The sequence below is a fragment of the Amblyomma maculatum genome, chromosome 1 (genome assembly GCF_055883805.1).
Source record: "Amblyomma maculatum isolate TAMU_Amacu chromosome 1, ASM5588380v1, whole genome shotgun sequence".
NCBI lineage: Eukaryota > Metazoa > Arthropoda > Arachnida > Ixodida > Ixodidae > Amblyomma > Amblyomma maculatum.
The window spans coordinates 94,712,930-94,733,469 of record NC_139344.1 but is presented as its reverse complement, the minus strand read 5'-3'; the positions used below and the strand labels follow the sequence as shown (position 1 = coordinate 94,733,469).

Here is a 20,540-nt window from a genome sequence, read left to right as displayed (position 1 = left end):
GAGGAAAGAGGGAAACCCACGCTGTGTCGCCGTGGGAGACTAGGAGGTGGGGGGGGGGGGGGGGGGGGTGGCCAGTGTTCACTCTCCTCCACCAGCCTCCCTAACAGCGTGCATAATCTCGCGTGATAATTACCGCGGTCGTTATAATGGGACAGGGGATTCATGTGTATCCCCACATCGTATGGCATATTATCTAGGTTAAATGAAGGATCAGTGCAAATTGAAGTTCATGAAGAGAGTTCACAGCACAACACAAGATGTGTTGCAGTTGAAACGTGAGGAAGGCGACAGTGTTTACCGCATGCAGCGTGTGTTGGTTGTAGTAGTTTTAAACGAGGCGTAATCGGCTGCGGCAGTAGTATAGTGCTCTTGTGTGTGGGCAAGGGAAGCTGATCTGTTCATTTTGGTGTGGGTTCAAAACCCAGTTGCTGCAACGTGCTTTTTTTTTTTTTTTTTTTAATGTTAATTCTTACGGGCATGCTCTGCTGACACACTTGGATGACAGGCTCTGTCCACACAGTCTGGTGACACCACTCATTATACAAGAAAGGCTTTTGCCTTCAAAGGCAGCATCAATGTGTTCAAGTTGAAAATTGCTTCTTGAGATCCTACAGATAACTGCAGGGATGCCACAATGTTCAGTTTTGGGGCAATTTTATTCCTTATTGTGATGGAATGTTGTATAAGTCATACGCGGGGATGTTAAGATCTTCACAGGCTAGTGCATTCCTTACACTTCAGTCAAATCAGTAGCGGTCAAATCTGTAGCAGACCAAATTATTCCTAACAAAAGCTTCTCTAATGTTTCGGGTTGATGCATGAAATGAAATTCTTAAACCTTACTCTTTTGTATATGCAGAAGCAAAGCTTTCTTACAACATTCTTATTCTGTAGATGGCACTGTACTTGAGAATAATGTTAGTTATTTCTGACTTACTATTGTAGATAATCGTGAGTTGGGACATTCATATTGATAGCATCTGCATTGAAGCTTTTGAGATAGTTTTGGTTTATTAGATGCAAGCTTTTAAAAGTCCTCTTTGCATGCGAAGCTAGTAGTACATACAACGTTTGAGAAAAACAATGCCAACTTGAAAAGAGTTCACAGAACCAAGGCAATATTAATTTGCAACAGGTGTAAACTGCTAGCATGACAGCAATGATGAAGCATTTTGGTCTTGATTCACTTCAAACGAGATGGGATGGATAAAAGTTAAAATACTTGTACGTAATATATAACAGCATCATACTAATAACAATCACAGTTTCATTCCCCTTCACATCTTATGTGCAAGTTTGCAATTTCACAATGGGAAAATGATCCGGGAACATTGAACGTTAAATGGTGCTTTATATTTTATTAAAGCAAAAAAGCTTTACTACGCCCTTTCGTAGCTTGGTCGGCGCATGTCTCAGATGGCCTTGAACATATATAGCGACGTGCCACCCGCTTCTTCTTCTCCACACGTGTGGCACACGGAACCGGCGGTGCTCACTTTTTCTTCTACACCGTACACCTGCTTTTTCTTCTTCACACACTTGCCAAAAGTTGTGCATACTAGTGCATACCTCCACAAATATACAACATTGCCTGACACAATGCGATGCAGAATTCCAGTCCTCTGCCTACCCTTTCTCTCCACCGCTGCCCATCTGGCTTGCCTCCTGTGACCTCCCCCCCTTCAAAATGCCCTTAAAACCTTTGCGTCGTCTAGATCCGGCTGTGGCTGTGGCGCGCTTCCGTTTTGTCTACTTAGGCTTAGCATTGTTGAACCTTTCCTTAATTTTTTTATTTCTTCCGAGAATTGTATGTAAGTGATTGAACAGATTACTGAAGCGTATTGTATATATAGTTTGTGTTGAAGCATTTGTTACAAATTTGAAGAAAATGCATTTGTGAAATTGTTCTTGTATTTTTATATTGTTTTCATTGTGGTTCATGCCTTGATTTGAAGTATTTGGCTCTTATTGTTGTTGTTGTCTTATTTTAATATTCTAATGTACTGTGTCAGTCATTCCATGCAAAACGTCCCAGCCCCAAAAGCAACCACTGCCAATTCTTTTGAAAAAAAAAAAATGGTCATGTTGACAGTTGTGCAAAATGTCTTTCATCGAATTATTGTCCGCGAGAAAACGTTTTTGCTGACGGGAGTGCTATTTGAAGTTTTCACAAGAAATAAAAAGTTATAAGAAAAATGTTTTTAAAATCATGCATGCAACAAGATGCAATGACACATATTAATTAAGCATTTTTCGCTTGCATTGTTCGGTTATCTTACTTCATGAATGGCACAGTACAAGAAATTTTCACGATATTTTGAGTCACTAAGGATGCAAAAAAATGTGGCGTTCCTCAACAACATTACAGCCAAAAATGTTTTTTTTTTCTCTTTCACTGGTTGCTGTATTCAATGTTAAAAATTATTTCAGTTGATTGAATGAAGCTGTTTTTAAAATGACATGCACCAAACTCCTCAAAATTTAATTTTTCCTTGGTATTCAGACGTGTATTGGTAATCAAGGCCCTCCAGATAAAAGCACTTGAGATGGCTCAGTACACACATCAATGTCTTAGCTTGTAACCCAGAAGGTTTCACACAAAACACATACGTGTCCCCGCCTAATATATTATGATTTGCATATTCTGTCTGGTTCAGTTTGTGTAAGTAATTAGTCAACAGATAAAGAAAGCTGTAGAGAAGGCAACCTTTGTGCCGCTTTAAACCATTATATGCATTCAATATGTTCACATTTTATAGAGCAGTGCTCGCAGACTTAAGAAAACAAGTTCTGCCTGAATTAAAAAAAAAAAAAAAATATTATTATTTTTTTTACGGGACTTCGCCAAAATAAAGGATGAAAAAAAAAACTCCTCCAACCCCTGCTGTCTTAATGGGAACCACAATTTATTGTCAGAATAAAATTTCTGCAGGACTTCAGACACAAAGTGCATTGATGTGTGCTGCACACTGAAAGGTGTGCCAACTAGAAGAAGCTTGCACAGGTAATATCATTAAAAGAGTAAATCACAAGGTAGTATGTTTGCCTGAACCAGAGCATAAAAAGAATTAAAGAAATCTGGCTGCCAAGTTTCAAAATAGGAAACTGCCTTCGACATTCGCAGTGGTAATCACAGTCGTAGTTCATCACAGTTCATTCACCATCAGATCTGCTAAGATTTCAGCACTTCATGCTGAAAACCTATACTCAAATGTTCAAGAAATTTGTCTGAAGAAATGGACATGAGTGCTTAGGTTGCCTTACCTGTATGACAATAAGGATTCAAGCACTGAAAAGGAGTTGGTGAAAAAAGCAAAAGCTAAAAAGATGAGCATAATAAAAATTCCAATTCCTAACTGCTTTCTATGAGGGACCGTAAACCTTTTAATTATCGAGGTTATATTAAAAAATTTCCTAAAACGGCACATTTTTTGCAATCTTGGTTACCCAAAAAAAATGCAAAAAATTCTTCCATTGTTCCATTCGTTAAGTTAAATGAATCAACAATGCATGCGAAATATTCTAAAATAATATCAGTCATTGCATCTTGTTTCATACGATTTAAAAATTTTATTTCATAGATGAACTTGTGCTTCTTTAGAGCAGAAACTTCAAATTGCACTTATGTCTGCAGAAAATTTTTTAAAAAAGATATTCAGATGAAAGACAGTTTGCACAATTTCCAACATGGTCCATTTTTCTCAGAAAAACTGGCCATGGTCATTTTGGGGGCTGTGACGTTTCGCATGGAATGATCCATGTAAGTTTTCTTTGGTGCCCAGTCCTGCTTATATGCCAATTAAGCGACTTTGCTGTATTTTTGAATAAATAAAATAAACAAATAAATTGGTATGGTGAATAGGGTTTAATATTCGAAGATGACTCAGGCTTTGAGGGACTAAAGCTGTGCACAAGCTCGGGCTGGCTCCAAAGCCCATACCCGACCTGGCCCGGGGGCCGGGCCAGACACAATGATCACGAACACATGATAGTTTTGTGAAAGTGTGAATGCGGGCATAGCACGATAAGCGTCCAGAATGCACCGCATTTTTCCCTGTGTTCTCTACACGAGAGCTTCCGAATTCTTTCCTGGCGTTAGAGTCCCTAGAAGTATTTGCTAGTCTGCCGTCCGAGCGGGGTTCCCTACGGAACCAGTTGGCCGCTTCCAGGATGAAAGCGCAGGGGGCGCTGCACGCATTCGGAGCGTGGTCGCGTTGTGTACGTGGTGCTGTGGCGGTTGTGCCGTACTGCGAGTCTGCGCCGCGCTGATCCGTTGGTGCCGTAGCAAGGCTCGTGCACTTCTTTTCGCTCACGAGCCGGAATGCGCGCAAATTAGCTAGCATGTGTGCAAGTGTGCCTTTTTTATGGATATGTGATCGCGTCATGTCCAGACGGGGTAAGCGTGATAGCACGTGTTTCTTGCCCGGGTGCAAGAGCGGGTAGCGCTCGTGCAAGGTGAAATACTCTCTCTTCAGGACACTGAAAGACGCAGGGAACAGGCAAGAGTGGGAGCGCAACATATCAAGCGCGGCGGCAAAGGCACTAAAAAAAGAAACATTGTTTATTGCTTCAGCTAGGGCATAAAGGAATATGTAAAACAAAAATTAAAAGGTGTAATAAATGAAAGAAAACAGGTTGGCTGTGTTCTAATAAAGTTCAAGAAAGAACGATGATAAGGCCCTTGCGTGCAAACAATGTACGAAGAGGGGTTGCTCGGCGAAAGGCCCACTGCCGTCAGGTGCCGATATTGTCGGCTTCAGTGGCGGGCAAACCCACAAGTGGTGAATATCTTCCTCATTATTTTGTGAGTTGTAGACAGGAAATCCTGGATGTTGATATAAATATCGGAGGATCCGGATCGGGGTTGCCCTCACATTACTGTAACACAATGCTAGTGTCGACGTTTGTGAGCGACACTTCAAACCCTAGCTGCTTTACTGAGCGATGTTTTAAGACAGGTAAAGATAATTGAGATTCCCCGGGATGTTACGCAATTCACGAAGGATACCATCTCAACGCTGTTTCCTGACACTCCAAAATACTTGTTGCAACCCCTGCCTCTCAAGAGAAAGGAGCGCAACTTGTACGAGCAAAAACAGTCAGCAGGGAGACCTGCAGAGAAAAAAAAACGCACTGATCCTGAAGCATCAGTGGAGCCAGTTGAAGAATACAGCGGTGGTGGATCGTGTGACACGAGTCTGCTCCAGGAATGCAGAAAGCTGCATGCCACCGCCACTGGGGACAAATGTCGATCTTTCTGATGTTGAACAATGAACATTCGCATAGTGCCACTCAAGCGAGGACGAATCTCCGGAGGCAATCTACGCAAATCGGCGAGTTCTGTTCTATCGCAGTGATACAGGTGAAGCTGCCATGAATGCTGCTGTGTGCATTCGAGGAAACAAAGTCAAGGAGATAGCTGTAAAGCTTACAGAAGAGGTAATTAATCTTCTTCAGGACATTGCGAAACTCAGCTTGTGTCCTGGCAGCGGATTGAAGCCTATTACCTAGACCTTTCCCTCCTAATGGGCGTTAATTAATTTGCGACGAACTGTACCATTATTTCTGATGCAGCATGCATATAGCCTGCAAATACTTGTGAAAGTTAACTCAGAACACCCTGTCAAGAAGAACAAAAAATTAAGAAACAGAATTTTAAATCTCGAGCTGTTTGTCGTACGAAGGACAATGTGGCAAAGCTGGTAAAAGCTCTAGGGGAAATGAAAAATGAAAATGAACACCTTTCAAGGACAGAGTTTGAAAGAAGTGTTAGTTCCCATTCCTCTCAACTAACAGCTGGCTGTTAAAATATGTTTATAGGTTGCAAAACGCAAGCCAACAAAAGTGATGGCATACTCTGATGAGTGGCTACTAGGCTTCCTAAGCACCAAAGAATGCCTATCAGCAGTTTGCCTGAAGCGCGATGCGATTTGAAGGACTCGGGCTCCCATCTTGCGTGCTTTAATTGTGCATGCATCCGAAAGTTTCTAGTTCTACATACGTGTTATAACTTAGCTAAACGTCCAAAGAAGTTAACATGAAACTATAGCGTGAATGAAAACGCCGGCGACAGCGCTCTGTTGCTCGCACGCATGGTCCTTGGAGCCTAGAATGTGCGTCTAGTATAGTTCTCCATGCAAGCGCAAGTGTTTGCACAAAATCCTCAGAAGTCTTCATTACAATACGGCACGGCGGTTGCTTCAGTAGGATAGTAGGGCATAAAAAGCAGCTTCATTTCTACATCGGCTCAGGGGCATGCGCGCAGAACTTCGCTCACGAAAAAAAAAATCGTATCTGTGGTTACGGCAACAACTCGGCTGCGAATTCAATATAAGGACTAAACTGAAATCAAAGACTAAAGAGCGGTATCGCATGTACAAGACACCTGACAATGAGCATGCAGCGAATGCATTTCGAAGCGCACGGGCGCGCGCATCGTCTGCTCCGTGGGCAGTGGCACTCCGCTTCACCGCAGCGCCACCGCAGCGATCATTCAGCGGCCGCCTCCGTCGCGGCCGGCGGACGACAGACTAGCAATATTTCTAGGGACCCTACTGGCGTCGGCCCACCTTTCCTCCCCACGTCCTCGCTGGAAACGTATTTTAGTAGCCATCAGTGACCGAGCAGAGGGGTGCTTGTGGGCTACATAGTTTCGATTTTCGCATCTCCGCTTTGTTAGCATCGGCGCTGATGTTTAAATATCTGTTTCAAGATCTGCGCCATGCTGTCGCCTATAAAACGTCTCTGCTATGGCTCACTTCTACCTCGACATGACCTCGTTTAAAGCGAGACACAGCTAAAAGCATCTGCGGTGCAAGAGATTCTTCTTGTTGCTCTTGTTGCGTAAAGTTCACGTGAAAGGCTCACGGTAAGCAGGGCACGCTTACTTGACCACAAAACCAACCCTTTTGTTAAGTTGAGAGCTAGCGCACTTTTGGAGAAGCAAACCAGCTGCTTACCGAAAACTTCCTTTCCTATTAAAGAATGTGTTGGTCATTCCAGCCGCAAGTTGTAGCACCGAAAGAAACTTACTGCAGCGGTACCGTCGGGTTCATTATCCAAGAGCGCCGTAAATGCCTCAATTCAGTGCATAACTTGTTGTTGTTGCACAATAGTTAATTCTACTTACGTGCTGTGCCTCTGCATATTCAGCACATTTGCCATTTCAAACGTGAGAACTCGACATTCCAAGATTTTGGATAAAACTTATCATCCTGAAATTATTTTTTTTTTCATTGCTTCAACTGCAATTATAGCATGATGGGCCGGGCCTGGCCCAGGCCTTAAATCTGAGCGCCGGGCCGGGCTCAGTCCCTTTCAGAATTGGGTCGTGCTTGGGTCTGTAGTCTCGGGGCCGGGCCGAGCTCGGGCTCAGAATTTCGGCCCATGCATACCTCTATGAGGGACATCGTAGTGGAGGGCTCCAGATTAATTTTTTGCCGCCTGGGCTTCATGTGCACTGGCATAGCATGGTTCATAGACACCTTGCGTTTTGCCTTCATCGGAATGGGACGGCCAAGGCTGTGTATATTAGTGTACCTGGAAAATGTATTTGTTCCGTAGCCTGCTTGTAATGTCTGTATTGAATATTTTTGAAGGGCAGCTTTTTTTTTTTTTAACATTTCAAGTTGTGGTCATGCCACATTCATTAGAGTCACCTATTCCCATTACGAAAGAAGTTTCAAAATGCCAAATGGGAATATTTTAAAACTGCAAGAACAAGGAAATCGAAATCAAAAGCAGGTTTCACTCAACCTACGATGTCACGGATATGGCCCCGCAAAACCTAAAACATATCATGGATACATTGATTATCTAAACTGGCAATTGTAAGTGACAACTGGGGTCACTGCTTGTCTGAAAGGTAAAAAAAAAACAAGCGCATTTTGGTTCTGCAGCCTACACAGAGCGAATATAGACAGCTGTGCATACTGTGAAGTCGCATACATGCATACAAAGGTCCTGCTTGAGGCTGGCTACTAAATGGAAAATTGTAAAAGTTACTTTCTCTCCAACAAAACATCGCACTACTTCAAAATTTGGTGCAGGTCACCAGAAAACTGAGGAGTGTGTGCCATGAAAGTCTCAGTAAAATGTGAGGAAGTTGAAAATATACCCAAGTTGCTCTTTAAAGATATTCAGCCCAAATAAGTATATGTACAGCTAGAATCAATATGAAAGGGAACACGGAAGTGCGTGGCCTCCACGCTTTCAAATGCGCTGCCACCGACAGGTGATAAGAATCAGTGAAAAAGACGCACCCAAAGTAAGCTTGGTAGGCTGCTCTTTCCGAGCATGCCCTAGGTGCTACCCATTCTCGTCTTGTGTTGGTGGCAGTGCTTTGCAAAGCGCGAAGGCCATGCGCTCCCGTGTTCCCTTTCATTTTGCTTCTAGCTGTACTTGTTTCAGTACTTTCCCACTGGAGTGCTGTTATATATTATTTTGGTTGGAATTTTATTCCTGAAAGTTCTACGTTAGTAATTGTGCCCGAAGTAGTACTTTGTTTTTTCTCTGCCTTCTTGTAAAATGCAGATTCCTTTTTGGGCTTGAATGACTGACTGTTTGGTCATTCTTGTTACAGTTTTTGCATCCCTCTATGGGCCAAGCTACTGCCTGCACTGGTTCATGCACAGGGACTTCATCATTGTCACCACATCTATTGTACTTATCCTGCCAATGTGCTTTTCACAGAAGATTGATTTCCTCAAGTATCCCAGGTATTGGTGCATGCATTGTTTCACTTGCATGAAATAGTGGTTTTAATGACAGGTGGCTGTTTTAGGGGCCATAAATAGATTGAGCAAGAACTATGGTACGTCAGTGGGAAAAATGCTTTTGCGCCATATCTAAGAAAGGGCACAGCTCTGTGAGCTACCTTTCTCATTTCTGAACGTATCTTGATGAGAGGTCACACACTGTGCAGTCTTTCTGCTTATTTCAAATGTGGCATTACATTTCAGGTGCACGCATTGTTTTTTGAGGTAATTAATATTCACTTTCGGTTGTTTGCCACCTCAGCAGGAAAAATTATCTCCATAAAAAAAAAAAATTACTTCTAGAGCATGGGTAAACACATCTAAGATAGTAAAAAATGTAATGTTGGGTGGTGGTGGTAGAAACATTTTATTGCCATTGGAACAAACAGTGGGGGCGAAGCCCCCTGCATGGCACTTGGGTGCTCCCTTACTACATGGGAGACATCCTTATAAGGCAAAAGGAAGTCCTTGAAGAGCAATCCTCCTCATAGCACTGGAAATGATCTTGCGTTGTTTTTGACTTGAGGTGCTCTTCATGAGAGACTCCCAGCAGGACTCTGCGACGTTCGGTGAGGGGGGATGAGGAAAGGTGGGGCATGTAAGAAAGATGTGTAGGAAGTGTCCTGGGTTGCCGCAGAGTCTGCATGATGAGGAAAACTGGTCTGGGTATCGGGCATATAGAAGTGTAGGGTATAGAGCAGTCCGAGTCTGCAAGCTTCGCCAATGTACGACCTGCTCCATGGTGAGAGAAGGGGCGGGAGGTGCATATTCCCTTCGTTTGTCCCGGTAATACAAGAGAATATCACGGAAGGAGAGCAGGCACTCCTCGGCCTGTAGAGGGGCTCCATTCCTCTAGCCCAGAAAGTAAGACCTCGGGCTAGGGAGTTAACCTCATTGCCAGGGGGCCAGCATCTGCTGACATCCAGATGAGGCTTATGGGGTGCCGGGGCTGCCAGAAGCGTAATATGCGAGCAGCGGTGCAGGATATATATGGTCGTTGGTATAATTTAGAATCGCAGATTGAAAGTCAGAGATAATTTTTGTGGCAGCTGTAGAGATGAGAGCAAGTGCAATGGCCGCCTCCTCTGCCTCTGTTGTGGAATTGTGGAAATGGGTATCTAGCTTGAGGGAAATAGGCGGACTGCCTGAATCATATTGCTTGGGGCGGTAGAGAAAGAGTTCTGATTTTGAAGGGGAACAAGTTAGGCCACGTTCCCTTACATAGGTGTCGATGGTGTTTAGTGCCTATTGTAGGTGTTCCTCTATTTCGGCCTCACTGCCGAAGTAGACAGTAATGTCGTCGGTGTAGAGGCTGAAATGAGTGTCGGGGATTTGAGCTAATTTTTCAGGTAGGTGAAGAAGTGCTATGTTGAATAGTATAGGGGAGAGGATGGTGCCCTGGGGCGTACCTCGTGCACTTAGCGTGATCTCCGGAAGGCAGTGGTCGCCAAAGGTAAGTGTGGCTGTGCGCTGGCTGAGGAAGTCTCGGACGTAATTATACAATCTGGCGCCGATTCCCAGGGTTGTAAGATTCTGAAGGATTGCTAAACGTGTAAAAGTATCAAATGCTTTGGTCAGACCCACACCTAGGATGGCTTTGGTGTCATAGGCTTGACTGTCGAGAATGCGATGTTTTAGCTGTAAGAAGACATCCTGTGTAGAAAGGCCTGGACGAAATCCAAACGTGCAGGTGGGCATGAGATTTTTGCCTTCTAGATATTGACAAATTCTGATCTGGAGTACATGCTCCATTAGTTCGCCGACAGAAGAGGTGAGAGAGATAGGCCTAAGGTTTGAAATTAGCAGAGGTTTTCCAGGTTTCAGTATAAACACAACTTTGGCATCTTTTCATTGCGGCGGGAGAGTTCCCCGTTGCCAGCACTCTTAAAGTATTCGGTAAGGGCGGCAATAGATTGGGAATCAGGATTCCGGAGTGCCTTATTATGTACTCCATCTGGACCGGGGGCTGAAGATGTGTTAAGCTTCTGAAGCTCAGCCTGCACCTCTGATACCGTGATGGGTTGGTCGAGGAAGTCGTTAGGGGGCCCTGAATAGTCGGGGTGTTGTATAGAAGGGTACTTGGGGAAGTAATGATCTCGTAGTTCTTGAAGAAGTTCTAGTGGAGGTGAACCACAAGTAGTCTAGTGAGGTTGTCTCGTTACGTAGTCCTAGTCTTACTAGAGTCTATTAAGTGCCTAAAAATGTTCCAAGTCTGAAATACACTTATATTTCCATCTAACTTGTTGCATAGCGATTCCCAATTCTGTCGTGAAAGAGTGGCTGCATGCACCTCTATCTCTCTGTTAAGATGGGCTAGGCGGCGTCTAAGTGTCCGGTTCCAACGCTACCTTTTCCAGCGTCGTTCCAGGCCGCCTTTAGCCTCCCATAAATGCAAGAGGCGGGAGTCAACCGTGTCGCTTGGGCAGTCATCTGGTAGGGGACAAGATACTGATTGCACATCGCTTTGTAGTTTTTTGGACCATGTTTGGGTAGGTTTCTGACTTGTATGGTGTTATTATGGGTCATTATATGTAGGTGTCTGAATTTTTGGTTTAAACTGATAAAAGAAAGTATGCTGGTTTAAGTTTTAGAAATTTGTTTATAACAAAAAGCTCAGTATTCTTGGCATAAAAGGCATAGATAGCTGGCTCTTGAGCACGAATCAAAGTTGAAAACTATAATTAAGGAAGCCAGTTCTGCTAAGTTATGTGCCTCTGTTGCCCAAGAAGCACCACCTCCTCACTACTTGCAAGCTATGCACTGTTTGTTCACTATTATTGCTAGTTTAATTGGTCCATTTTGGTTAAAGCTAAAGACTGCGTATAAAGGATGAGGGTAAGAGGCAAAAAACAAATACACCATGAGTGCAGTAGGACACTGCCACAAAACTGTGCATGATTATCATAAAAAGGTGTCATGTTCTGGCTACTACAACGATTGAATGGCAGTTCTATTGCTGCATTCAGTACAAAACCCCATGATCTCTCACATTTTCACTGAACCCCGTGCAACAATAATGTATCAACTTTGTTCTTGGAAGCAGTTTCACTTGCGCTTTTGTCTGTGAGCTATCTCATTTATTTGCATTATCGTAATAAAAATTTGTGGAAGTTTAACTCTTCTAAACTTGATACAGGTCAGAGGTCAAGGATGGAAGGTCAAGGTCATTGTGGTAGTTGCTCAACACAGTGCTAAGAGGCCGACTTAGCTTTAAACTAAACGGAAAGTTCCTGGCTTCAAGGTCAAATTATCTCACTCGATGAGAGCTCTCGCTCTAAAATAGGCATACCTTATATAAGCACAGCCTCAAGTAGTACTACAGTTTTCAAAATAACATCTGGCCCTTTTGTTATGGCAGGGCATGACTGGTGGTGAAAGCAATATATGTGCAGTCTCTTCGCAGTCTCTTTGCAGCCTCCTGAACAGAAATACACCTAGTTTTTGCATGATGATTGTTGATAGGTTATGGATAGTTATTGCTACGAGAGGAGAGATGCACGTATCCCTGCACAGAACACAGTCGTAAGAATTTAGATTTAGAGACCCCAAGCACAAGCAGAGGAATTTGTTGTCCACAAGTTGAACAGGCTGAGACAAGTTTAGCTGTGTGGAATGGGCTTCATGCAACTTGTCAATATTTGTGGAAAGCTGGAACATATTATTGTTTCATTCAGGAGTGCCACAGCAGCTTAGAAAATGCCACTTATGAAATTCTACTATTTTCTTGACATATGGAATGCAGAGGTGGTAAATGTGGATCGCAGCAGTCTGCAGAGTCAAGTACAGGTGCTGTGTCTGTAGTTGTACCGGTCTGTCTTTCCTTGTACCAGATACCAGAGCTATTAACCTTAGCAATATCTCTGATGCCCCTGCCACGCGGGCAGTTTCAATGCGCATTGAGTCGATGAAGATTGAACTCAATGGGGATTGGCCAATTCCACACAGTGGTTTTCAATGACCATAGAACTCTGTTGGCATTGACTCTTTGAGGTTCGTAAATGGCCATTGGAATCTCAAAGGCCATTGCATACAGTCTCATACTCACCATAAGGTGAAAAAGAAGACATAGAAACTTCAAACAAACAAAATATCTTCTTTGAATTATTGGTTCATCAATTCTACCGATGCGATAGGAGTGCAATGCAAGGCAGCGATGTCCTCATAGCCATTAACAAACGCATCGAATCTTTTGCTCTTAACATCACTACGTGTTTGGAAATTATATGGGTACATCCGAAACTAACCTACCGTCAAGTTATATTAGGGGCTTGTTATCATGCTCCTAACTCATCACCAACATCTGTCTCAAAGTTTCATGACACTGTTAACATCGTGGCGACGCGATTCCCAACAGTACTTATATTTTTACTAGGCAATTTTAATTTTTCTGGAATTGACTGGTTGTACGGCGCGAAACCTATTAATTCCAGTTTCTCTACTTCTAAACAATTGAGAGACTTACGTTCGTGCTTTAACCTCACGCAGATTGTCACACAACCTACACGCATAACAGATATTACAGCTAATATACTAGACCTAGTTCTTTGCTCGAGCCCTGAATTATGATAACATTATTACCAGGTTTGAGTAATCACCTTGTATTAAATTTTTACCTTACCATCTCCAAACAGAAAAGATCAAAGACTACTAAAACACTGCGCAATGACCATCGCGCCGATTTTAACCAAATCAACCACAAGCTAAGCCTCTTCCTAATGAAGCTCATAGAAGGCTTTGAGCTACACCCTGTTGAAGCTAACTGGACATTATTCAAAAACAAGGCTGCCAAGCTTATGAGCCATGTTCTATCCGAAATATCTCATATAATCCAAAGGCATCATAGTATAATTCACACATTAAGTGCTTATCTAATCGGAAGAAACACTTATACCGGCTTGCTAAAACCTCGTGTAGTCAGTTTCACTGCTCATCATATCACGTTGCAAATGATGCTTATATTTCAGCCGTTAAAGATGCTAAAAAATATTCCTCACAAAGACTACCGGTTATGTTGCTAGAAAATCCTAGAAAATTTTGGAAAGTTAATAAACTGGCAGATGGGTCTAAAATCACTCTAACAAGCTCCGACAACGAACCTATTCCTGCAACGAATGCTCATCAGTATTAAACAGTGTTTTCTCCAGTTTCTTCGTTAAATCCTTGCCGAACAACTTACCTTATTGTAGCGCTTATAGTTAGCTTGTTCTTTTCACAACGAAGGCATAGCACACAGACACCACATGCTACTTTTGTACCAGCCCCATTGTGTAATTAATTCAAATGAGCGGTAGACGGCTAAAATTTTATTAGTGGTGCAGATGCTTCTGTGAGATAAACATTCAACCAGCTGATGTATATATTGAAATTATGCATGCATTACGGCGGGCGACAGACATACTGCACTTGGGTGCCAGCTCAACCTCAAAGGATCCCCTTTTTCCCAGACAATGCGTTGCCAGGTACGGCAAAATATAAACACTCGGGATCCATGCTCTTGCACAGTACACCAAATATTTGCTTTAACAGATAACCCCCCCGTGAGGGGTCACATATCTGAATCACAGTTCTGCGATTATACTGCGTGTAGTCGACAGACACGGTAATCCGAGAGCACAGAATGTCGTTTACTGAACAATGCGAGCGAAATTCCTCAGATGCAGTGCCCAGCGAAATACTTTAAAGCGTACACATGGTTTTAAAGACCTCTCGAAGCTCACGTGTTTAGCTTCACAATCCACCGAAGTCCACACGCTGACATCATCCGCAACTTCTTTGGCTGCCCATGTTAACTTCGTGTCGTTTCTTTCACATCCAAGGAGCATATCCCCACCATCTGTGCGCGTTGCAGCAACACGCTGCCGCACGCAATGCATCGGTGAGCAACGTAACCTATGTAACATTGGCGGAGAGCATTTCGAGGCGGCTGCCCGCATTGCACCTTGTTGCCACCGTTGTTACATTGCCATCCACTATGTACAGGGTCCTTCAAAATATGTGCGAACACGGCGAAGTGTTCGCACATATTCGCACATATTCGCATATTCGCACATATTCGCATATTCGCACATATTCGAAGCGTTCGCATGCGCACATAGCGTGCGCATGCGCCACATTGTTTCGATGCGCGACCGCGCCGGATGCGCTGACGCTCACGGAGAGCGGGCACGCTTCGCCGTGTTCGCACATATTTTGAAGGACCCTGTACATAGTCTTGGCTGGCTGATGGGTTCCGGTGGCCGCCAGCCCATGTGACCACGGTGCCACTTGCTATAGGAAGTGAACTTTCTGGCAGCCAGCGGGCTGCCCGAGGTTGCATAATAGAAGAAGCCCTCTGTGGAATGACAGGAGCACATGTGCCATGATTGATTGCTGGTTACCGCTGGCTACTACTGAAAGACGACACAACTGATTGTCTGCTTGGTATTCACAGATGATAAAAAGACGCTTCTGACACCATTGTGGTGTTGCTGTGGGTTCGGTGGGTATAAGATTAATTGGATTAAGCAAACTTCAGTGATTCGGGCTTGTTTGTTAAGCCGCCTTGTTTATTCTGCATGGTTGCCAACTTTCACATTGGGCTACATATCGACATACACTACTACAAGCATCCGCAGTTTTTCCAGTTTCAGTTTAAAAAGCGACGATTTTTCGAGCAATTTCTGAAGCACTCACTTTAATTAAGAATACCACATTTTATATATACAGTGCAGTCTACTTATAACAATATTGAGAAAACCGGAAAATCCGATTGTTATAACTGATAACTGTTATATCTGAACTGGCAAAAAAAAAAAAAGAGCAAAAAGCAAAAAAAAAAAAAAAAACTCTGCAACACATTGTGATGGAAGTGAGGAATATTTTATTTTCCATTAACATTATCTTTATTTGCGTCATTTTGTTGCTGCTGCTGAAAAGGGGGGCTTGTTGCCTTGTGGTGCCGTTAAAAAACTGCTTTTACTTCGGTCCCCCTGCATCATCATGCATGACATGATGGTGCAATAAATAGATATTATTATTTTTATTATTAGTTGTGCTGCAGCACAAAGACCGTATGGTTGTTCCTGCACACACTAAATAAAGATTTATTATTATTATTATTACTATTATTAATATTGTTATTATTATTATTATTGTTGGTTAGAGGTGGCAAAACCTTTGCAAAGAAAGAAGAAACCACAGCTCTCATTCGAGTTACTTGTGACTCTGACTTCGTAAGATAAAATGAATCACGGATCCTTTCCAAATCTATTCGAGTTTCCAGAATTTGCTGCTTTTAGGGCAAAAAACCTTGGCCGAAATGTAGATCAAGAATTTTTGTTGGTAAAGTTCAATATTCGTAGTCTTCGCAAGTGTTGGGAACAATTCAAGATGTTAGCAGAGGAATCCATAGGTTTTGTCGACAAATTTGTTGTCGCCGAGATAAATTCACCAGAATTCTGTTTAGATTTGTTTGCTGTGAGTGGTTATCGTGCCATTTTAACATGCCCAGAGCGCCGTGAAGGAGGCATTGCTGTCTTTTTGAGCCAAAAGTATGATTTTTATGTTGTTGACATCATGTTTGCACATGCGGAATATTTAACCTTAAAGGTGGATGTATTGCATACGTCCCTTACATTATTGGCTGTGTATAGACCGCCATGTGCTAGCATAACACGATTTTGTCATTGAACTCCAAGAGATACTTCTTAAGCACAAAGCAGATGACTTGTTCTGCAAGGCAGGTGACCTGAATATCAATATTTTATGCCCAAATAAGGTTGCTGTTTTGGATTACTTGTCCTCTGTTTCGACATTTGGAATTGAAAACGTGATCAATGCCCCTACACGTGAAGCTGTCATGAATGGTCGACTGGTGAGGTCTTGTCTTGATCACATCGCTGTTCGTGCACTGCATTACACCTTGTCCGCATGCATTATTTCACAGTGGCTATGAGATCATTATTTTACTGCCTGTCGTTTTTCACCGAGATATAAGCTGCCTGGAACCACTACATCAGGTGGTAGGGATGCTAATATGATGTCAAGGCAGAAAGCTGGGCTAGTTGGTGTGTCATCATTAGTAATTAATAAGGTTGCCACATTTTGATTAGTTCTTTGCTTGTTGGTTTTGACATAGTGTGCGCATGCGCCACCAAAGTGCTTTTATGTACCTTTTTTGTAATTAAATCCTCAGTTGATGTTTAACGCTCGTCCTGTCTTCTTCTATGTCTGTGTCGGTGTTAAATGTGCTAGTCTTTTTATTATTATTAATGCTAATATGCTAGCTGTCACAATTATAGATGAAAGATTGGATAAGTTGATAGAGTCCTTTCACTGGGCACACTTCATTAAAGGTGAACCAGTTTAGATAGTTTACACAAAGTTGTATAATAAACTTGATGAGCTGAAAGAAACGTGTACTCAAAATCTAGTGCATAAAAAAGGGTAGAATCACAAATGGTTAAATTCCGAAATTATGCTGGCAATCGCGAATAGAGATTGGCTTTGGAAACGGTCTAAACGCGCTCCTAAAAACAATGACCTTCGTTCGGAATACAGAATCGCCAGAAACGGGGTTGTGGCACGTATTAGATCTGCATGACAGCTGTACTTTCAGCAGCAATTCCAACGATCCTATAAAAATCGTGCAAAAATGTGGTTGCTGATTATACACCTTCGCACCTTCGTGGAAATGATGGGAACCTATCTCGTTCGGACGTTTTGGTGGACGAACGTGTTTCGTGGAAATGATAGGAACCTGTCTTGTTCGGACGTTTTGGTGGACGAACCTATTTTGAAAGGTGACAATTTCAATCACTATGTTACGCTAGTGGCCGGAATGGCAGCAGCACGGCAAGACTTTGAATGTACAGTAAAGAATCTTTATCAGCCTCTGCGTATCTTCCAAGGATATCAAAGGACGATCTTGCCTGGCTAGTGTTTATCTTCCGACGAAACAAGCCCGCCGGAATAGATGGTAGATCAGCTGCACTGGTACAGCGGAGTTTTCATGTTTTTTGGACATACTGCTTATTTTGATTAACGGTTATTGGACAATGCCATAATACCTGAAGATTTGAAAACTGCTATCGTCCAAGGGAGGACAAAAGAACGCTATCGATAACTACAGAGCGATTGCTATCTTGCTGATATGACAGGTACTAGAGAAATTCCTATTTGATTGCATGACGTCCTTCTTAGATAAATTCGCTATCCTTTCAAATAGTCTATATGGGTTCGTTAAGAGAAGTGCTACTTTACTGCTTGAGGAATTTGCTGGTGATTTCTACGCTGCTTTCGAGGAAAAAACGTTTAGCTGTGCTCTCTGGATGTTAAGAAAGCCTTTGGTACAGTTAATCATACTATTTTATTAGAAAAACAGCACCTTCTGGGCTTTCAAGGTCCTTTCTATGCTATTCTCAAGAATTTCTTATGCGGACGTTCACAGGTTGTCAGAATTAACAGCCAAATGGAACACAGTGGAAAGCTTCCTGTGAAAGCGGGTGTACCACAGGGATCCATTCTATCTCCATTACTCTTCAATATATTTACAAATGGTCTGAGCTCAGTAACCTCAAAGTGCTTGACTTTTCAATACATGGGCGACATAGTTTTGCTTACGAAGCATATAAACTACAAGACGGCAGTGAACATGTTTCAGGAAAACATCAATTATGTCATGAAATTGTTTTCCGAGAATGGAATCTAGGTGATCACAAACAAGACCGAAATGATGTGTTTTAAAATTTCTTTAAAGACAGTACTTATAAATAGACAAGTATTCTTGCATGATCATGATTCCTTCTCCTGTTGTTGCAAGCCAATAGAATATGTAAGCTTGATCAAATATCTCGGTGTTATCTTTTACAGCAGCTAATCTTGGCATGTCCACTTGGCATATCTGTGCGCCAAGCTATAGAAAGTTACATGGCTACTCTTCAATATGCTCTTTGGCACCAATGTCAGTGAAAAAAACTAAAATTCATGCACTCCATCCAGTGTTCTCAGATACGGCATAACTACATTTGCATCATTTCCTTCACGCAGGCATTGCCATATTGATAGTATATTAAAAAAAATTAGCTGGGGTTTATTTTGTGGTTAAACCTGGAGTTACGCAAGAGCTATCTGCATGGCTACGCTCAGGTTCGGCTTGAAAGTAAAGCCATGGCGATTGCACATTGTAGTTTACTCTATGATTTCAGCTTTATTTATGCCATAGGGGGCACTTTTGACCACTAAGGTGCGATGAGGCGAAAAACCTCTATCGTGCGGTGGTCCGAAGCCTTCCACTACGGCACCTCTTTCTCTCTAGTTTCACTCCCACCTTCACGATGATGCGATAGCATAAGCTACCAGCCAACATATAAAGCTCGGCTTTAACTGAGCCGTATGAACGTGCCTGCGTGGCCTGGGGATAACATGAATGCAAGGGTTTTGGCAGGCTGATTGTGATATCACCTTCCCATATGAAAGGAGAGGCCTGAGTTGACAGCTCCTGCCAAAAGTAATGTCCAGTTAGTGCTCGGTCATGTCAGCTGCCAGCTACAGCCTCCCACAAGTTCTTCTTTGTTTGCTCTGGACAGGCACCGGACAGGCACGGCGAAATGGTGAAACTGTGGCCAGTGTAGCTCTCACTACAAAAACATGTTAAAGAGCTTTGCATACGATTGTCACATACCATCTGGCACAGATGTCTTTCAGTTTCTAGGTCTTCCATCATTTCATTCTTTCTTTGTACAGACAGTTGTTCATCACCATTTTTGGAATTCAGACTTTTTAATTTAAAATGCTCCTAAACAGAAAAAGAAAACATTTCATTATTATGTACCACGGAGTTTAACTAGATACGGGAAAGCAAGGCATTCTGCTTATGTACCTGAGACCTTTAATGAGTTATTGGATGAAATTTTTGGTGTGACTTCTATCCATGGCCTAACGATGCATTTGAAAGTCCTCTGTTGATCTTTGTATTCTTTTTGGTTAGCGTGGTGTTATGTTTAAAGATATTGGTTAATCTTTCTTTTTTTTTTTTTTACGTCTACTTTGAGTTTTAGAGTTGAATTTCGCAATACTCATGCTGTTAACCTGTGTTTCTCACTTTGTTTTTACTCTCGCTGGGATGTAACGAGTAGCGTTGTTTGTTGCTATATCTATTGCCTTTTTTGTAGTCTTGGCCGTAACTGCTGGGCCCAGTCCCTCAAGCCTCTTGTTGGCTTTGATGGACCTGAACCATATTATATCATTTACAAAATGGCAATACATATTATTATTATTATTATTATTATTATTATTATTATTATTATTATTATTATTATTATATCTTCGTATTGCTCGACAACGTCACAACGAGTCGCATGGCACGTGCATAGGATGCAATGCCAACAGTTGCAGTTGGTTGACCGAGAATTCAAAATGATATGCCGATGCTGATGGTGGGAAGGCCGCCTTGGCCAGCAATATACCGGCTGGCTTTTGAGTTGTATCTGAACTTGGCACAATTAGATTTCATCAGTCAATTTTCTGATTTGTCTTCTCTTCCTTTTGTTCCTACAATGTCTGTGTGCCGATAGCGTCTGTGCCGCGTGTCATGTGTCTGCGTTATCGGATGCCTGAAACATTGTCTGTCCGTGACGTCACTGGTCACATGAGTGCTTGCTATATAAAAATGCTGTTTGCGTGAAATAAAGGGTTGTTGTTATCGTGCCGGGATCTGGGCCAGTCTCAGTTCCTTCCTGCCTGCTGCCCGGCCGCGCTCGGCGTCCGGCAAGGGATGGAACGCGACGTGGTGTCAGAAGTGGGATC

At 42.6% G+C, this 20,540-nt stretch overlaps 1 protein-coding gene across 1 annotated transcript in view; it reads left to right on the top strand.

Moving 5' to 3' along the window:
* LOC146203229 (sodium-coupled neutral amino acid transporter 7-like) overlaps positions 1–20,540 on the top strand; it is a 58,819-nt gene that overhangs the window by 15,485 nt on the left and 22,794 nt on the right. Inside the window, exon 5 of the mRNA XM_084588589.1 lies at positions 8,582–8,717. Coding sequence (XP_084444715.1) covers positions 8,582–8,717 — 136 coding nt within the window. The remainder of the gene's footprint in view (positions 1–8,581; positions 8,718–20,540) is intronic.